This window comes from Oncorhynchus mykiss, chromosome 16, assembly GCF_057628025.1.
Source record: "Oncorhynchus mykiss isolate SJ-2025 chromosome 16, ASM5762802v1, whole genome shotgun sequence".
In the NCBI taxonomy this organism is placed as follows: domain Eukaryota; kingdom Metazoa; phylum Chordata; class Actinopteri; order Salmoniformes; family Salmonidae; genus Oncorhynchus; species Oncorhynchus mykiss.
Window position 1 is genome coordinate 813216 of NC_143037.1, and position 21432 is coordinate 834647.

A 21432-nucleotide genomic window follows, 5' to 3' on the forward strand; every position below is an offset into this window, starting at 1 on the left:
GGTTTGTGTTAGTCGTTCTCCTCTCTCCTTCCCACTACACTTCCAATCTGCTGCTTTGTGTTAGTCTCGCTCCTCTCTCCTTCCCAATACACTTCTAATCTGTTGCTTTGTGTTAGTCGTTCTCCTCTCTCCTTCCCACTACACTTCCAATCTGTTGCTTTGTGTTAGTCTCGTTCCTCTCTCCTTCCCACGACACTTCCAATCTGTTGGTTTGTGTTAGTTGTTCTCCTCTCTCCTTCCCACTACACTTCCAATCTGTTGCTTTGTGTTAGTCGTTCTCCTCTCTCCTTCCAACTACACTTCCAATCTGTTGCTTTGTGTTAGCAGTTCTCCTCTCTCCTTCCCACTACACTTCCAATCTGCTGCTTTGTGTTAGTCGTTCTCCTCTCTCCTTCCCACTACACTTCCAATCTGCTGCTTTGTGTTAGTCTCGCTCCTCTCTCCTTCAATTACACTTCCAATCTGTTACTTTGTGTTAGTCTCGCTCCTCTCTCCTTCCCACTACACTTCCAATCTGTTGCTTTGTGTTAGTCATTCTCCTCTCTCCTTCCCACTACACTTCCAATCTGTTGCTTTGTGTTAGTCGTTCTCCTCTCTCTTTCCCACTACACTTCCAATCTGTTGCTTTGTGTTTGTTGTTCTCCTGTCTCCTTCCCACTACACTTCCAATCTGTTGCTTGTGTTAGTCTCGTTCCTCTCTCCTTCCCACGACACTTCCAATCTGTTGCTTTGTGTTAGTCTCGCTCCTCTCTCCTTCCCACGACACTTCCAATCTGTTGGTTTGTGTTAGTCGTTCTCCTCTCTCCTTCCCACTACACTTCCAATCTGCTGCTTTGTGTTAGTCTCGCTCCTCTCTCCATCCCACTACACTTCCAATCTGTTGCTTTGTGTTAGTCGTTCTCCTCTCTCCTTCCAACTACACTTCCAATCTGTTGCTTTGTGTTAGTCTCGCTCCTCTCTCCTTTCCACTACACTTCCAATCTGTTGCTTTGTGTTAGCAGTTCTCCTCTCTCCTTCCCACTACACTTCCAATCTGCTGCTTTGTGTTAGTCGTTCTCCTCTCTCCTTCCCACTACACTTCCAATCTGCTGCTTTGTGTTAGTCTCGCTCCTCTCTCCTTCCATTACACTTCCAATCTGTTACTTTGTGTTAGTCTCGCTCCTCTCTCCTTCCCACTACACTTCCAATCTGCTGCTTTGTGTTAGTCGTTCTCCTCTCTCCTTCCCACTACACTTCCAATCTGTTGCTTTGTGTTAGTCTCTCTCCTCTCTCCTTCCCACTACACTTCCAATCTGCTGCTTTATGTTAGTCGTTCTCCTCTCTCCTTCCCACTACACTTCCAATCTGTTGCATTGTGTTAGTCGTTCTCCTCTCTCTTTCCCACTACACTTCCAATCTGTTGCTTTGTGTTTGTTGTTCTCCTGTCTCCTTCCCACTACACTTCCAATCTGTTGCATTGTGTTAGTCGTTCTCCTCTCTCTTTCCCACTACACTTCCAATCTGTTGCTTTGTGTTAGTCGTTCTCCTCTCTCTTTCCCACGACACTTCCAATCTGTTCCTTGTGTTAGTCTCGTTCCTCTCTCCTTCCCACGACACTTCCAATCTGTTGCTTTGTGTTAGTCTCGCTCCTCTCTCCTTCCCACGACACTTCCAATCTGCTGCTTTATGTTAGTCGATCTCCTGTCTCCTTTCCATTATTCTTCCAATCTGCTGCTTTGGGTTCGTCTCTCTAACTACTGTAGAATCTCTAACTACTGTAGAAGCTCTAACTACCGTAGAATCTCTAACTACAGTATAATTTTTAACTACTGTAGAATCTCTAACTACATAGAATATCTAACTACTGTAGAAGCTGTAACTATCATGTAAAATCTAACTACCGTAGGATCTCTAACTACCATAGAAGTTCTAACTACTGTAGAATCTCTAACTACTGTAGAATCTCTAACTACTCTAGAATGTCTAACTACAATAGAAGTGTTAACCACAGTAGAATATCTAACTACAGTAGAAGTGTTAACTACTATAGAATCTCTAACTACTGTAGAATCTCTAGTTCTGTAGAATCTCTAACTAGTGTAGAATATGTAATTACAGTAGAAGTGTTAACTACTGTGGAAGCTCTAACTACTGTAGAAGTGTTAACTACAGTAGAATATCTAACTACTGTAGAAGTGTTAACTACAGAAGTACATCTAACTACAGTAGAAGTGTTAACTACTGTAGAATCTCTAAGTTCTGTAGAATCTAACTACTGTAGAAGTTCTAACTACTGTAGAATCTCTAACTACAGTAGAAGTTCTAACTACAGTAGAAGTTCTAACTACTGTAGAATCTCTAACTACTGTAGAATTTCTAACTACTGTAGAAGCTCTGACGAAGAGAGACCCATAATTTCACTGAGCTGAAATCCCCTAACCCTACACCACCCTGCATCTGACTGCTAGCTTGCCTCTGAAGCTAAGCAGGGTTTGTCCTGGTCAGTCCTTGGAATGGAGACCAGATGCTGCTGGAAATTGTGTTGAAGCGCCAGTAGGGGGCACTGTTTCCTCTGCTCTAAGGCGATCCCAGCGCATTGAAGGGAACATTTTGCTGATGTTTTTTTGGATGGGACGTTAAATGGGTGTCCTGACTCTCTGTTATCATTACAAATCCCATGGCATTTATCCTAAGAGTAGGGATTTTAACCCTGGTGTCATGACAAAATTCCCGTCATGGCCACCTAATCGTCCCTCTCATTCCTAATTAGCATATATCACTCCTCACCTCTCCACCTGATATCGGATGTGTGTTGATCAATCTGGCACACGAATGTGACCCATTTCAGGAAACTAGTCATATGTCGGAAGTCAATACATCACTGGAGAGCCAATTTAACAGTTTATCTTTTTATTGTTTTTGTTTTTTGGCAGAAATGCCTTCTGGAACATGTGAACTTTCATGTGCCTTAACCTTTCTGATCTCCCCATCCCGGATCCGGGATCGTGAATACAGACTCAAGCTCATTACCATAACGCAACGTTAACTATTCGTGAAAATCGCAAATGAAATGAAATAAATATGCCATCTCTCAAGCTTAGCCTTTTGTAAACAACACTGTCATCTCAGATTTTCAAAATATGCTTCTCAACCATAGGAAAACAATCATTTGTGTAAAAGTAGCTAGCTAGCGTAGCATTTAGCGTTAGCATTAGCGTTAGCATCCAGCACGCAACATTTCAACAAAAACATAAAAGCCTTCAAATAAAATCATTTACCTTTGAAGAACTACCTGACATGATGACTCCTTGCTAGGGAGATATTCCTAGCCACCGTGCTTCTACACCTGCATTGCTTGCTCTTTGGGTTTTTAGGCTGGGTTTCTGTACAGCACTTTGAGATATCAGCTGATGTACGAAGGGCTATATAAATAAATTTGATTTGACTTGTAGTGGAGCTGCATAAGTGTTGCTCTCCACTTTCTGGAGGATCAAGTTTTGAAATCAGTGGAATTAGAGTATGATAGCTAAAGAGATGGAGAGAACACCTGTCTCTGGAATACATCTTCAAACAAAGGGCAGCAGTGGCATGGCATCCGTGATGACAGGGAGACGCGTCCATCATGCATGATGATGTATACAGGTTAGATAGTCTAGCTTTAGCTAGATACATTTTCAGATATTACACATTTAAAATTTTGACAGAAAGTAGTTTAATTTAAGCTAAAATGTACAGTTAGCTAGCTAGCTAGATAACGTTACATGTATGACGTAATTATTCGTATCCCAGAGCCGTTTATTTTGCTAGTCAGAGCCTAATGTTAGCTAGCTAACATTGAACTTGTTTGGTTAGCTCCCAGCAGATTCATGCAAGGTAGTAATGACATGTTCATTGTTGTTTAACTAGCCAACGTTAGCTGACTGGCTCTTTAGCTAATGTTATGTGACGTGTGTGATCCTACATGTTGTTTACCTAGCTAGGTTCGTTGTTTAGCTAGCTAGGTTCGTTGTTTAGCTAGCTAGGTTCGTTGTTTACCTAGCTAGGTTCATTGTTTACCTAGCTAGGTTTGTTGTTTAGCTAGCTAGGTTCGTTGTTTAGCTAGCTAGGTTCGTTGTTTACCGAGCTAGGTTTGTTGTTTAGCTAGCTAGGTTCGTTGTTTAGCTAGCTAGGTTCGTTGTTTACCTAGCTAGGTTCGTTGTTTACCGAGCTAGGTTTGTTGTTTACCTAGATAGATTTGTTGTTTACCTAGCTAGGTTCGTTGTTTACAGAGCTAGGTTTGTTGTTTACCTAGATAGATTCGTTTTTTACCTAGCTAGGTTCGTTGTTTACCTAGCTAGGTTCGTTGTTTACCTAGATAGATTTGTTGTTTACCTAGCTAGGTTCGTTGTTTACTTAGATAGATTTGTTGTTTACCTAGCTAGGTTTGTTGTTTACCTAGATATATTTGTTGTTTACCTAGCTAGGTTCGTTGTTTACCTAGCTAGGTTCGTTGTTTACCTAGCTAGGTGCATGTCTTAAGCTAAACACCCGTTGAATATGGTCGGTGTCAGTAAATCGGCAAAAAAGCGTAATGACATTTTTGCCTTCAGAGCTGGTTAGGCTGTTTTCATGTTATCCAGAGGTAAACCAATCATCAGCCAGAATCAAGTGTTCATTCTGAACGCTCCGAGAGCGAAACGAGATGGGTGGGGCTAAAGCTTAACAGGGCGTGAACGATACTGAATGGGTGTAGATAAAGAAAAGCTCTTCACTAGATACCAAAATATTCACAGGCCATTTTCTTAAAAGTGATTTTACAAGTTGAAAGCAAAATTACTTTCCCATTGCTCCTAAAATGATGCAGAGTATGATATACTATTTGTTAGCTCTAACTCTACATTTATCCAATAAAAAATAAAAAACACAATTAAACATTTTACTTCATAACACTGAGTCCAGGTGGTGATTCACAAATGGTCGCCGTGCATCACCCAGGTGGGTGCTACACATTGATGGTGGATGAGATGTTTCCCACTAAGCTCTTTGACTACCTCAGTTGGTAGAAAGTGCTATTTAAATCCAATCAATTATTAGGTAATTGTATTTCCTCTCAGTCCCCTGCAGACAATAGTGATTGAATGGCATTGGCTCTCCCTGGCTCTTTCTCTGTGCCTCAGTTTCTCTTCTCTATGGTCTACTAGCTAGCTGTCTATTCATAGCATTTACTCTTCTCCTTGCCTGGATTTAAAGCATTTACCGTCAATACTGTTGATAGAGACAGAGATTTCTCAGAGGAGAGATCAACCTCCTGAATAACCTCTGCCTGTCTAAGACACACACACACACACACACACACACACACACACACACACACACACACACACACACACACACACACACACACACACACACACACACACTCTGTGTCTGCTTGGTTTTTGACTACTAACTACTAATTTGGCATGAATCAAAGATGCTCAGCCAAGCTGTCTCTCTCTGTCTCCCTCTGTCTCTCTCTGTAGTCTCTAGCCAAGCTGTCTCTCTCTGTCTCTCTCTGTCTCTCTCTGTCTCTCGCTGTAGCCTCTAGCCAAGCTGTCTCTCTCTGTCTCCCTCTGTCTTTCTCTGTAGCCTCTAGCCAAGCTGTCTCTCGCTGTCTCTCTCTGTAGCCTCTAGCCAAGCTGTCTCTCTCTGTCTCTCTCTGTAGCCTCTAGCCAAGCTGCCTCTCTCTGTCTCCCTCTGTCTCTCTCTGTAGCCTCTAGCCAAGCTGTCTCTCTCTGTCTCCCTCTGTCTCTCTATGTAGCCTCTAGCCAAGCTGTCTCTCGCTGTCTCTCTCTGTAGCCTCTAGCCAAGCTGTCTCTCTCTGTCTCTCTCTGTAGCCTCTAGCCAAGCTGTCTCTCTCTGTAGCCTCTAGCCAAGATGTCTCTCTCTGTAGCCTCTAGCCAAGCTGTCTCTCTCTGTCTCCCTCTGTCTTTCTCTGTAGCCTCTAGCCAAGCTGTCTCTCGCTGTCTCTCTCTGTAGCCTCTAGCCAAGCTGTCTCTCTCTGTAGCCTCTAGCCAAGCTGTCTCTCTCTGTCTCCCTCTGTCTCTCTCTGTAGCCTCTAGCCAAGCTGTCTCTCTCTGTCTCCCTCTGTCTCTCTATGTAGCCTCTAGCCAAGCTGTCTCTCGCTGTCTCTCTCTGTAGCCTCTAGCCAAGCTGTCTCTCTCTGTCTCTCTCTGTAGCCTCTAGCCAAGCTGTCTCTCTCTGTAGCCTCTAGCCAAGATGTCTCTCTCTGTAGCCTCTAGCCAAGATGTCTCTCTCTGTAGCCTCTAGCCAAGCTGTCTCCCTCTGTCTGTCTCTCTCTGTCTCTCTCTGTAGCCTCTAGCCAAGCTGTCTCCCTCTGTCTGTCTCCCTCTGTCTCTCTCTGTAGCCTCTAGCCAAGCTGTCTCTCTCTGTTTCCCTCTGTCTCTCTCTGTAGCCTCTAGCCATGCTGTCTCTCTCTGTCTCTCTCTGTAGCCTCTAGCCAAGCTGTCTCTCTCTGTAGCCTCTAGCCAAGCTGTCTCCCTCTGTCTCTCCTTGTAGCCTCTAGCCAAGCTGTCTCTCTCTGTCTCTCTCTGTAGCCTCTAGCCAAGCACTCTCTCTGTAGCCTCTAGCTAAGCTGTCTCCCTCTGTCTCTCTCTGTAGCCTCTAGCCAAGCCCTCTCCCGCTGTCTCTCCCTGTAGCCTCTAGTCAAGCTGTCTCTCTCTGTAGCCTCTAGCCAAGCTGTCTCTCTCTGCCTCTCTCTGTAGCCTCTAGCCAAGCTGTCTCCCTCTGTCTCTCTCTGTCTCTCTATGTAGCCTCTAGCCAAGCTGTCTCGCTCTGTCTCTCTCTGTGGCCTCTAGCCAAGCTGTCTCTCTCTGTCTCTCTCTATGGCCTCTAGCCAAGCTGTCTCTCTCTGTCTCTCTCTATGGCCTCTAGCCAAGCTGTCTCTCTCTGTCTCTCTCTGTGGCCTCTAGCCAGCTGTCTCCCTCTGTCTGTCTCTGTGGCCTCTAGCCAAGCTGTCTCTCTCTCTCCCTCTTTTTAGTATCTTCCTCTTTTCAATACTCTGCTGTCCCTCCCTCTCTTTAATATCTCTCCTCTATTCAATACTCTGCCGTCTCTCTCTCTATTTAATATCCTTCCTCTAATCAGTACTCTGCCTTCTCTTTGTGGCTCCCTCTCTTCAATACTCTTTCACAGAAACCATCTCTCTAGTCTACGCATCACAAATGGCACCTTAGTCCCTATAGGTCCTGATTAAAAGCAGTGCACTACTGGGCTCCACTATATAGAGCCTGTCCACTATATAGGGAATAGGGTGCCATTTGGGACACATTTCAGTCTCTGTCTCTGCTTCCGTGGAACTGTTTTGTTTCATCTTTGTGACGCAGCCTGTGAACAAGAAGGGAACCCGTCCATTCATATGGAATAAGAGAGTGGTCTCCCTAATCTTCTGTGAGCCTGATCCAAACAGCTAACACAGGGGCCTGTTTCTGAAATGACACCCTGTCCAATATATAGAGCCCTATGGGACCTGGTCAACAGTAGTCCACTATATAGAGCCCTATGGGTCCTGGTCAACAGTAGTCCAATATATATAGAGCCCTATAGGTCCTGGTCAACAGTAGTCCATTTTTTAGAGAATAGGTGGCCATTTCAGACACACTCAGTGATACAGACAGGGGCTTTTGTCTCAGAGATTTGGTTTGTTTTGAGTCTACTTTTATGGGATATTCTCTTTAAAGCATTAAAGCATTAATCAGCAGTTGAAACAATAACCAACCCGACTTCCACCCCTGTTTCAGTAAAAAGCTGAGGGATGGAGCTGGAGAAATGTAACCACTCTCCTAGATAGAGCCAAGCATTCAATGACTGATCATCCATGATCTCACAACGCTAGTTTTAAACATGTTTTGAGGCTCTGCATTGTTGTTTTCAACAACATTGTTTACAAACATTAGAGTTAACAAGCTTCCATTTTGGGTTCTGATAGAATGTGACTGTTAAACTAAGCTGCTGAGGCATTTCATAGTTATATTATTCCACAATCAATGGTTATTTTTCATTAATACAGAAGTCCAAAAAATGGATGTAGCAACTACAGATTGCCCCTTTAATCTGCTTCTATTAATTATGCAGATGCCTTGATGTGGAGTTTCATACTGGGGGGAGGATGAGAGGGGGAGGACAGGGACAGAGAGATCGACTAGAGCTGTCCTCATGGTAAGGTAACTTACCAAGTCAGTGTTTTCCGTTGGGAGAACAGCAGGCTTAGGGCTGTTCTGGTGTAGGCCTAGAACACGCATGACTACAGCCTGACAGACCACTATGTCATCTAGATCTTCTAGGAGCCAAGCAGCTGGCTCTTCGGACACAGGGGGAGAGGAGAGGAGAGGAGAGGAGAGGAGAGGAGAGGAGAGGAGAGGAGAGGAGAGGAGAGGAGAGGAGGGGAGGGGAGGGGAGGGGAGAGGAGAGGAGAGGAGAGGAGAGGAGAGGAGAGGAGAGGAGAGGAGAGGAGAGGAGAGGAGAGGAGAGGAGAGGAGAGGTCCTTGTATATTGAGTTATGGAGATTTTTGTAGCTTTATTTCGATCTCCAGTTTGAGTTTGAGGCCTATAGGTCTGCATGTGAATGATCAGTCAATTAAAACCCAATTTATTTAAAATAATCTATATAATAAAACCCAATTTACTTAAAATAATCTATATATTAAAAGCAATTTATTTAAAATATATAAAATAAAACCCAGTTTATTTAAAATAATCTATATATTAAAACCCAATTTATTTAAAACAATCTATATAATTAAACCCAATTCACTTAAAGTTATCCATATAATAAAACCCAATTTACTTAAAGTAATCTGTAAAATAATTTAACTGTCTTTATGGTTATGTATTGTTGATTTGAGATTGTTATAGATGCATGCGAACATTAACAATATCATGATTGAGCCTGTTTCCTGCTTGCTGTGTGTCCCAGACCAGCGGGTGGCGTCTTTCTGCACCATGACAGACATGCAGAGGGCCGAGGCGCTCCAAATCTCACAGGAACTGACCAGACGCGTGGCTGCAGCTGAGGGGGCCGCCCTAGAGGCAGGGTGAGAGCCTCATCACTTGTAATACACATGCCATACCATACTATACCACACCATACCATACTATACCATACCATAATATACCATACCACACCATACCATACCATACTATACTATACTATATCATACTATACCATACTATACCATGCCGTACCATACTATACTATACCATACCATACTATACTATATCATACCATACCATACCATGCTATACTATACCATGCCACACTATACCATACTATACTACACCATACCATACTATACTATACTATACCATACCATACTATAAAATACCATACATCATATCACATCACATCACATCGTACTATACCATACTATACCATACCATACTATACCATACCATACTATACCATACCATACCATACTATACCATACTATACTATACCATACTATACCATAACATACCATACTATACTATACCATGGCATGCCATACTATATCTTACTATACCATACTATACTATACCATTCTATGTCATACTATACCATTCTATACTATACCATTCTATACCATACTATACCATACCACATCATATCATACTATAGCATACCATACTATGTCATACTATACCACACCATACTATACATACTATACTACACCATGCCACATCACACCATACTATACCATACCATACTATACCATACCATACTATACCATACCACATCATATCATGCTATAGCATACCATACAATGTCATACTATACCATACCATACTATACCATACTATACCATACCATACTATACCATACTATACCATACTATACATACTATACTACACCATGCCACATCACACCATACCTTACCATACCATACTATAGCATACTATACCATACCACATCATATCATACTATAGCATACCATACTATACCATACCCTACTATATCATACTATACCATACTATACCATGCCATACTATACCATACCATACTATACCATACCAAATCATATCATACTATACCATACTATACCATACCATACTATACCATACCAAATCATATCATACTATACCATACTATACCATACCATACTATACAATGCCATGCTATAACATACTATACTACACCATAACATGTTACACTATACCATACTATACTATACTATTCCATACCAAATCATATCATACTATATCATACTATACCATACTATACCATACTATACCATGCCATACTATACCATACCATACTATACCATACCAAATCATATCATACTATACCAAACCATACTATACTATACCATACTATACAATGCCATGCTATAACATACTATACTACACCATAACATGTTACACTATACCATACTATACTATACTATTCCATACCATATTATAAAATACCATACATCGTGTCACATCACATCATATCGAAATATACCATTCTATACCATACCATACTATTCTATACCATAGCATGCAATACTATATAATACTATACCATACTATACTATGTCATACTATACGATACCATACTATACCATACCGTACCATATTATACCATACCATACCATACCATACTATACTATACTATACCATACCGTACCATATTATACCATACCATACTATACTATACCATACCATACCATATTATACCATACCATACTATACTATACTATACTATACCATACTATACTACAACACACCATACTATACTATAGCACACTATACTATACTATACTATACCATACCATACTATACTATACTATAGCATGCCCTACTATACTATAGCATACTATACTATACTATGCCGTGCCATGCCATACTATACTATACCAGACCATGCCACACTATACGCCATACTATACTATACCATACTATACTACGTTACACCGTACCATACTCTACCATACCATACAAAACCATACCACATCGTATCATACTATACCATACCATATTATACCATACCATACCATACTATGTCATACTATACCACATCATACTATACCATACCACATCATATCATACTATACCATACCATACCATAGTATATTATACCATACCATACTCTACTATACTATACCATAAATCAAATCAAATCACATTTGTTTCTATAGCCCTTCATACATCAGCTGATATCTCAAAGTGCTGTACAGAAACCCAGCCTAAAACCCCAAACAGCAATCAATGCAGGTGTAGAAGCACGGTGGCTAGGAATAACTCCCTAGAAAGGCCAAAACCTAGGAAGAAACCTAGAGAGGAACCAGGCTATTTGGGGTGGCCAGTCCTCTTCTGGCTGTGCCAGGTGGAGATTATAACAGAACATGGCCAAGATGTTCATAAATGACCAGCATGGTCCAATAATAAGGCAGAACAGTTGAAACTGGAGCAGCAGCACGGCCAGGTGGACTGGGGACAGCAAGGAGTCATCATGTCAGGTAGTTCTGAGGCATGGTCCTAGGGCTCAGGTCCTTCGAGAGAGAGAAAGAAAGAGAGAAAGGGAGAATTAGAGAGAGGATACTTAAATTCACACAGGACACCGAATAGGACAGGAGAAATACTCCAGATATAACAAAATGACGCTAGCCCCCTGACACATAAACTACTGCAGCATAAATACTGGAGGCTGAGACAGGAGGGGTCAGGAGACACTGTGGCCCCATCCGAGGACACCCTCGGACAGGGCCAAACAGGAAGGTTATAACCCCACCCACTTTGCCAAAGCACAGCCCCCACACCAATAGAGGGATATCTTCAACCACCAACTTACCATCCTGAGACAATGCCGAGTATAGCCCACAAAGATCTCCGCCACGGCACAACCCAAGAGGGGAGCGCCAACCCAGACAGGAAGATCACATCAGTGACTCAACCCACTCAAGTGACGCACCCCTCCAAGGGACGGTATGAAAGAGCCCCAGTAAGCCAGTGATTCAGCCCCTGTAATAGGGTTAGAGGCAGAGAATCCCAGTGGAAAGAGGGGAACCGGCCAGGCAGAGACAGCAAGGGCAGTTCGTTGCTCCAGAGCCTTTCCGTTCACCTTCCCACTCCTGGACCACACTACACTCAATCATATGACCCACTGAAGAGATGAGTCTTCAGTAAAGACTTAAAGGTTGAGACCGAGTTTGCGTCTCTTACATGGGTAGGCAGACCATTCCATAAAAATGGAGCTCTATAGGAGAAAGCCCTACTATACTATACCATACCATACTATACCATACCACATCATACCATACTATACGATACCATACCCCACTATACTGTACCATACCATACTATACCATACCAAACCAAACCATACTATACTAAACTCTACCATGCCATACTATACTATACCATACCATACCATACAATACCATACCATATCATACTATACCATACCACATCATACCATACTATACGATACCATACCCCACTATACTGTACCATACCATACTATACCATACTATACCAAACCATACTATACTATACTCTACCATGCCATACTATACTATACCATACCATACCATACTACACCATACCGTACTATACTATACCATACCACATCATATCATACTATACCATACCATACCATACCATACCATACTATACCATACCATATTATACCATACCATACTATAGTATATTATGCCATACCCTACCATACCATACTATATGGTATACTATACCATACCATGCCATACTATACTATACCATACCACATCATATCATACTATACCATACCATACTATACCATACCATACCATACCAAACCAAACCATACTATACTAAACTCTACCATGCCATACTATACTATACCATACCATACCATACAATACCATACCATATCATACTATACCATACCACATCATACCATACTATACGATACCATACCCCACTATACTGTACCATACCATACTATACCATACTATACCAAACCATACTATACTATACTCTACCATGCCATACTATACTATACCATACCATACCATACTACACCATACCGTACTATACTATACCATACCACATCATATCATACTATACCATACCATACTATACCATACCATACCATACCATACTATACCATACCATATTATACCATACCATACTATAGTATATTATGCCATACCCTACCATACCATACTATATGGTATACCATACCATGCCATACTATACTATACCATACCACATCATATCATACTATACCATACCATACTATACCATACCATACCATACCATACTATACCATACCATATTATACCATACCATACTATAGTATATTATGCCATACCCTACCATACCATACTATACCCTACTATACTATACCATACCATGCCATACTATACTATACCATACCACATCATATCATACTATACCATACCATACTACACCATACAATACCATACCACATCATATCATACTATACCATACCATATTATACCATACCATACCACATCATACCATACTATACGATACCATACCCCACTATACTGTACCATACCATACTATACCATACTATACCAAACCATACTATACTATACTCTACCATGCCATACTATACTATACCATACCATACCATACTCCACCATACCGTACTATACTATACCATACCACATCATATCATACTATACCATACCATACTATACCATACCATACCATACCATACCATACCATATTATACCATACCATACTATAGTATATTATGCCATACCCTACCATACCATACTATACCCTACTATACTATACCATACCATGCCATACTATACTATACCATACCACATCATATCATACTATACCATACCATACTATACCATACCATACCATACCATACTATACCATACCATATTATACCATACCATACTATAGTATATTATGCCATACCCTACCATACCATACTATACCCTACTATACTATACCATACCATGCCATACTATACTATACCATACCACATCATATCATACTATACCATACCATACTACACCATACAATACCATACCACATCATATCATACTATACCATACCATATTATACCATACCATACTATAGTATACTATGCCATACCATACTATTGTGTACTATACCATACTATAAGATACCATACCATACTATACCATACTACGTTACACCGTACCATACTCTACCATACCATACAAAGCCATACCACATCGTATCATACTATACCATACCATATTATACCATACCATACTATACCATACCATATTATACCATACACTAGTATACTGTGCCATACTATACCATACTATGCTATACCATACTATACCATACCGTACTATTCGATACCTTACTATACCATACTATGCCGTACCATACAACAACACACTATACTATATTATACCACACCTTGCCATACTATACCGTATCATACTTTTCCACTTCAAATCACAACACTATACTACACTATAACATCTATGTGTTTGTCCAGGAACAACTCCCCCTCCACTCTGACTGGTAAAGTCAACCAACTGGAGGTGATCCTGAGACAACTGCAGTACGACCTCAGAAAGGTACGGCACTCTCTTCACTTCTTCGTCTTCTTATTTTTCTTATTTTCTTTTCCCACACCTCCAGAGACAATGGCCCTCAAAGGAAAATGTGTTGGCAACTATATTTTTAGGCTCCCGAGTTGCCCAGCGGTCTAAGGCACTGCATCTCAGTGCTAGAGGCCTGGTATGGTGTAATAGTATGGTGTAATGGGGCGGCAGGGTAGCCTAGTGGTTAGAGCGTTTGACTAGCAGCCGAAAGGTTGCAAGTTCAAATCCCCGAGCTGACAAGGCAAAAATCTGTCGTTCTGCCCCTGAACAGGCAGTTAACCCACTAGGCCATCATTGAAAATAAGAATTTGTTCTTAACTAACTTAACTGCCTAGGTAAATAAATAAAATAAAAAAAAATGGTATAAAGATATTATGTAATGGTATGGTGTAATGGTATGGTGTAATAGTGTAATGGTGTGGTGGATTGTTGGAATTGTGTGGTGTAATGGTATGGTGTAATGGTGAAATTATGTAATTATATGGTTTAATGGTGTAATGTTATGGTGAAATTATGTAATGGTATGGTGAAATGGTATGATGAAATGGTGTAATTGCATGATGTAATGGTGTAATGGTATGGTGTAACGATGTAATGGTATGGTGTAATGGTATAATGATATTGTGTAATGGTATGGTTTAATGGTGTAATGGTATGGTGTAATGGTATGGTATTGTGCAATGGTAGAATGGTGTAAGGGAATGGTGTAATGTTGAAATGTTGAAATAGTTTAATAGTATGGTGTGATGGTATGGTGTAATGGTGTAATAGTGTGACGTTATGGTGTAATGGTGTTATGGTGTAATAGTATGGTGTAATGCTGTACTGGTATGGTGTAATGGTGTAATGGTATGCTGTAATGGTATGGTGTAATGGTATGGTGTAATGGTGTAATGGTATAATACTGTAATGGAATGGTGTAATGGTATGCTGTAATGGTGTAATGGTGTGATGTTATGGTGTAATGGTATTATGGTATGTTTTAATGGTGTAATGGTATGGTATTGTGCAATGGTATAACGGTTTTGTGTAATGGTGTAAGGGAATGGTGTAATGTTGAAATGTTGAAATAGTTTAATAGTATGGTGTAATGGTATAGTGTAATGGTGTAATGGTGTGATGTTATGGTGTAATGGTATTATGGTATGTTTTAATGGTGTAATGGTATGGTATTGTGCAATGGTATAATGGTGTAAGGGAATGGTGTAATGTTGAAATGTTGAAATAGTTTAATAGTATGGTGTGATGGTATGGTGTAATGGTGTAATAGTGTGATGTTATGGTGTAATGGTGTTATGGTGTAATAGTATGGTGTAATGCTGTACTGGTATAGTGTAATGGTGTAATGGTATGCTGTAATGGTATGGTGTAATGGTATGGTGTAATGGTGTAATGGTATAATACTGTAATGGAATGGTGTAATGGTATGCTGTAATGTGTATGGCGTAATGCTGTAATGGTATAATGCTGTAATGGTATGGTGTTTCTGTACAGCACTTTGAGATATCAGCTGATGTACGAAGGGCTTTATAAATACATTTGATTTGATTTGATTTGTGTAATGGTATGGTGTAGTATAATGGTGTAATGGTATAATGCTGTAATGGTATAATGCTGTAATGGTATGGTGTAGTACAATGGTGTAATGGTGTAATGCTGTAATGGTATAATGCTGTAATGGTATGGTGCAATGCTGTAATGGTGTGGTGTAATGGTATGGTGTAGTATAATGGTATAATGCTGTAATGGTATGGTGTAGTATAATGGTGTAATGGTGTAATGCTGTGATGGTATAATGCTGTAATGGTATGGTGTAGTATAATGGTGTAATGGTGTAATGCTGTGATGGTATAATGCTGTAATGGTATGGTGTAGTACAATGGTGTAATGGTGTAATGCTGTAATGGTATAATGCTGTAATGGTATGGTGCAATGCTGTAATGGTGTGGTGTAATGGTATGGTGTAGTATAATGGTATAATGCTGTAATGGTATGGTGCAATGCTGTAATGGTATGGTGTAATGGTATGGTGTAGTATAATGCTGTAATGGTATGGTGTAATGCTGTAATGGTATAATGCTGTAATGGTATGGTGTAATGGTATGGTGTAGTATAATGGTGTAATGGTATAATGCTGTAATGGTGTGGTGTAATTGTGTAATTGTGTAATGTTGTAATTGTATGGTTTAACAGTGTAATGGTGTACTGGTATGGTGTGGTATAATGGTGTAATGGTGTAGTGGTATAGTGCTGTAATGGTATGGTGTAATGGTGTAATGGTATAACGCTCTAATGGTATGGTGTAATGGTATAACGCTCTAATGGTATGGTGTAATGATATAATGCTGTAATGGTATGGTGTAATGATGTAATGCTGTAATGGTATGGTGTAATGATGTAATGCTGTAATGGTATGGTGTAATGCTGTAATGGTATAAATCCATAATGGTATGGTATAATGCTGTAATGGTATGGTGTAATGGTATGGTGTAGTATAATGGTGTAATGGTATAATGCTGTAATGGGATGGTGTAGTATAATGGTGTAATGGTATAATGCTGTAATGGGATGGTGTAATGGTATGGTGTAGTATAATGGTGTAATGGTATAATGCTGTAATGGTATGGTGTAATGGTATAATGCTGTAATGGTATGGTGTAATGGTATGGTGTAGTATAATGGTGTAATGTTATAATGCTGTAATGGTATGGTGCAATGCTGTAATGGTATTGTGTAATTGTGTAATGTTGTAATTGTATGGTTTAACTGTGTAATGGTGTACTGGTATGGTGTAATGGTATGGTGTAATGGTGTAATGGTATAATGGTGTAATGGTGTGGTGTAATTGTATAATGGTCTCTTTTCTCAATCACTACCTAGCTAACCTCTCTTCCTTCCTCTCCTTACTGTGTCTGTGCTCTCCAGTCCCTTATTTTAACCATGGGAAGAATACAGGGAAACCCATTTACCTTACATCTGGTCCTGCCTGACTATAGAAGCCAGGGTCCCCTTTTTAAGTTGGTTAGAAAAACGTCACGTAGCTAGTCTTATAAGCCAAGAACAATAGGGTGTGTTTGTCATTTTACAGCTATTCGTGAACCCATACTTTATTCCAAGTGAGTGATAAGAGACTGTTTAGCCTCCATCTGAAATGGCATCCATTTCAGACAAAACCCTAATGTTGAGTGTTGATCTCCTCCTCGGGAGGAGGACCAGGAGGTGTTGCTGCAGGTAGAGGTTAGGGTTTGGGTAAGGGTTAGCGGTCAGTGGTTAGAGGTCAGTGTTAATATGATATGTTCTCTCTCTCTACCAGGAGAAGGAGGACAAGGTGTTGCTGCAGGTAGAGGTGCAGCACCTGAGACAAGACAACATGAGACTACAGGAGGAGAGTCAGACATCGGCCGCTCAACTCAGGAAGTTTACTGAATGGTTCTTCCACACTATCGACAAGAAACCCTGAAACTCTACTGGACTATTAATGCCCCTGGGGAACAATGGAACTCTACTACCCCAGGGGGTAACAGAACTCTGAGGACTACTGCCATACTACTGCACTGAGAGAGACCTACTGCCCAAGGAGCAATGGAACCTCTACTGCCCTGGGGGGGGACTTGACTTCTCGAATGCCACATGGACAGAACATTTCTACAAACTACAAACTCCCTGGGGCCCCAGGGACAAAAACATAACTATTCAAGGAAACCCTGTGCTGTGTGGGAGAGCCTGTCCTGGGGGACCCCTCTTTCTCTGTCCCCTGGGGATCCCTCTGTCCTGGGGAACCCTTCTTTCTCTGTCCCCTGGGGATCCCTCTGTCCTGGGGGACCCCTCTTTCTCTGTCCCCTGGGGATCCCTCTGTCCTGGGGAACCCCTCTTTCTCTGTCCCCTGGGGAACCCTCTTTCTCTGTCCCCTGGGGAACCCCTCTTTCTCTGTCCCCTGGGGAACCCCTCTTTTTCTGTCCCCTGGGGATCCCTCTTTCTCTGTCCCCTGGGGAACCCCTCTTTCTCTGTCCCCTGGGGAACCCATCTGTCTCTGTCCCCTGGGGGACCCCTCTTTCTCTGTCTCCTCTGGAACCCCTATTTCTCTGTCCCCTGGGGAACCCCTCTGTCCTGGGGAATCCCTCTGTCCCCTGGGGAACCCCTTAAGAGGAATCAACTTATTGTCTGCTATCTGCACCAGGAATCAACTTATTGTCTGCTATCGGCACCAAGAGGAATCAACTTAATGTCTGTTCCTTTATCTGCACCACGAGGCACCAAGAGGAATCAACTTAATGTCTGCTATCTGCACCAGGAATCAACATGGTCTGCTATCTGCACCAGGAATCAACATGGTCTGCTATCTGCACCAACCATGTGGTAGACCTGGACTGTAAAGGCACAGTGGGATTAAAGAATGTAGCCCAACTCACCTGAGAAGTATTTTTTACTGTCTGTTTCCTCAACGTTCCTAAAGTCACACACACTTAGAAGCCAACCTGATGTTTGATCCAAACGCTTTGATTTTACATAGTTATGTTTAATCTTTATGTTCTTCAATGTTGTAATATAGAATCACGAAGGGGCAGTAGGGTTGATGTTAAAAGGTGCTCTCCTGTTGTCGCTGTCGGATGAAAACTTCTTATCTCCACACAACAGAACATTTTCAGGAAATGGGAAAAACTGCCATATTTTCCCATTAACAATATACGAAACCTCCAAAGTAAAAAACAACAAAAATCAATTTGTTGTCCTAGAGTCATGAAGTGTTGAGAGTACACTACGGGGAGTTACTGCTTTCAATTTCTGTAAACAAATAAAAATAAATACAAAATGGTAAAATTGCAAAAAATTGAGTTACAAGGTTTTCATTCGACAGCATTTCTAAAACCTGTTCTATCACTAGTCTGTTTATATGCTGCTGTCATCACGTCTTAGCAATAACAAAGTAGTTGTTATTATAAAAGTGTGTTTTAGAAAGTTAGCAGCACAAATGTAAGCAGTTCCTGTGGGGAGAATGACGGTTGTATTTGACATGTGCTGATATCCTACAAGAGGCTGGGTCTGTGTGTTAATATAGGTGTAGAACAGTATGGGTCCTTTCTCTTTGCTTTCCTTGTTACGACTCTTGCCTTGTCCATGGATCGCTCAGCTGATACACAAACCTGGGCCGCATGCCACAAGTCCCACTATTCCCTACGTAGTGCACTACTTTTGGTCAAGACTTTGGTCAAAAGTAGTGCTCTACACTCTAGGAATAGGGTGCCATTTGGGATGCAGACCCGAATGCGTTATAATCACAGTAGCAATCTGGGCCCATAGGGCTCTGGTCTACAGTAGTGCACTATGTAGGGAATAGGGTGCCATAGGGCCCTGGTCTAAAGTAGTGCACTATATAGGGTGCAATGTAGGATACAGCCAATCACACTCACAATGTCAAAATGTCTCTCTCTGTACATAAGCTCCTCCACTGAAGTGTCTTGTTGTATTTCATATTTATTGAAACTGATTTCACCTGAAGTTGTTCATTTGATTAATTAATAAGCATCAAATAGAGATTTTCCTTTTTCAGCACTAAGTTCGGAAAAAGCTCTGTTTTTGTTGTAAAGTACGTATGAAGCTTAATTTACAGGGCAGAATTATATAAAAATATACAAATGATTTTTCTTGTTGATTGTGTCCCAGAGCTCTGGTCAAAATAAGTGCACTATATAGGGAATAGCTTGCCATAGGGCTCTGGTCTAAAGTAGTACACTATGTAGGGAATAGGGTGCCATTTGGGATATAGTGTTTTGTTTTGGAGAGGATTCCAACATTTGGATGCTGCTAGATGATAGGTCTGTTGGTCTGTTGCTTTTTCAGGATAATAATCTTTCTACATTTAACAGTTTCAGCTCACATGATAGGTTGCTTTGGTTTTCTAAATAAATGTAGTATGAAAATAATGATTAACTTTTTTCTTATGGTGTTTTAGCTCACAAAACAGTGACCACAACATGTACTAGACCACTGGCTGTAATGTAGAAACTGGGGTCTTTGTGGCTTTTCTGACCTGAACTCACAAAGCTGTTGAAGCATAATCTGTCCGTCTGGTAAAGGTCTTATATGTACAGTGTTACTATAGTATACCCTACTATACTGATAGTGGTAGCAGTTAAAAAATATATATACAGTGCCTTGCGAAAGTATTCGGCCCCTTTGAACTTTGCGACCTTTTGCCACATTTCAGGCTTCAAACATAAAGATATAAAACTGTATTTTTTTGTGAAGAATCAACAACAAGTGGGACACAATCATGAAGTGGAACGACATTTATTGGATATTTCAAACTTTTTTCACAAATCAAAAACTGAAGAATTGGGCGTGCAAAATTATTCAGCCCCCTTAAGTTAATACTTTGTAGCGCCACCTTTTGCTGCGATTACAGCTGTAAGTCGCTTGGGGTATGTCTCTATCAGTTTTGCACATCGAGAGACTGAAATTTTTTCCCATTCCTCCTTGCAAAACAGCTCGAGCTCAGTGAGGTTGGATGGAGAGCATTTGTGAACAGCAGTTTTCAGTTCTTTCCACAGATTCTCGATTGGATTCAGGTCTGGACTTTGACTTGGCCATTCTAACACCTGGATATGTTTATTTTTGAACCATTCCATTGTAGATTTTGCTTTATGTTTTGGATCATTGTCTTGTTGGAAGACAAATCTCCGTCCCAGTCTCAGGTCTTTTGCAGACTCCATCAGGTTTTCTTCCAGAATGGTCCTGTATTTGGCTCCATCCATCTTCCCATCAATTTTAACCATCTTCCCTGTCCCTGCTGAAGAAAAGCAGGCCCAAACCATGATGCTGCCACCACCATGTTTGACAGTGTGTTCAGCTGTGTTGCTTTTACGCCAAACATAACGTTTTGCATTGTTGCCAAAAAGTTCAA

At 41.0% G+C, this 21432-nt stretch overlaps 1 protein-coding gene across 5 annotated transcripts in view; it reads left to right on the forward strand.

The window, feature by feature from the left end:
• Positions 1-20452, forward strand: part of sipa1l2a (signal-induced proliferation-associated 1like 2, genome duplicate a) — a 303115-nt gene extending 282663 nt beyond the window's left edge. For all 5 annotated transcript variants that reach the window (XM_090201691.1, XM_090201693.1, XM_090201694.1 and 2 more), the window contains 3 exons: positions 8933-9050; positions 14423-14504; positions 17845-20452. In XM_090201691.1, coding sequence (XP_090057817.1) covers positions 8933-9050; positions 14423-14504; positions 17845-17991 — 347 coding nt within the window. In that variant the 3' untranslated portion in view covers positions 17992-20452. The remainder of the gene's footprint in view (positions 1-8932; positions 9051-14422; positions 14505-17844) is intronic.
• Positions 20453-21432: the final 980 nt, after the last annotated feature.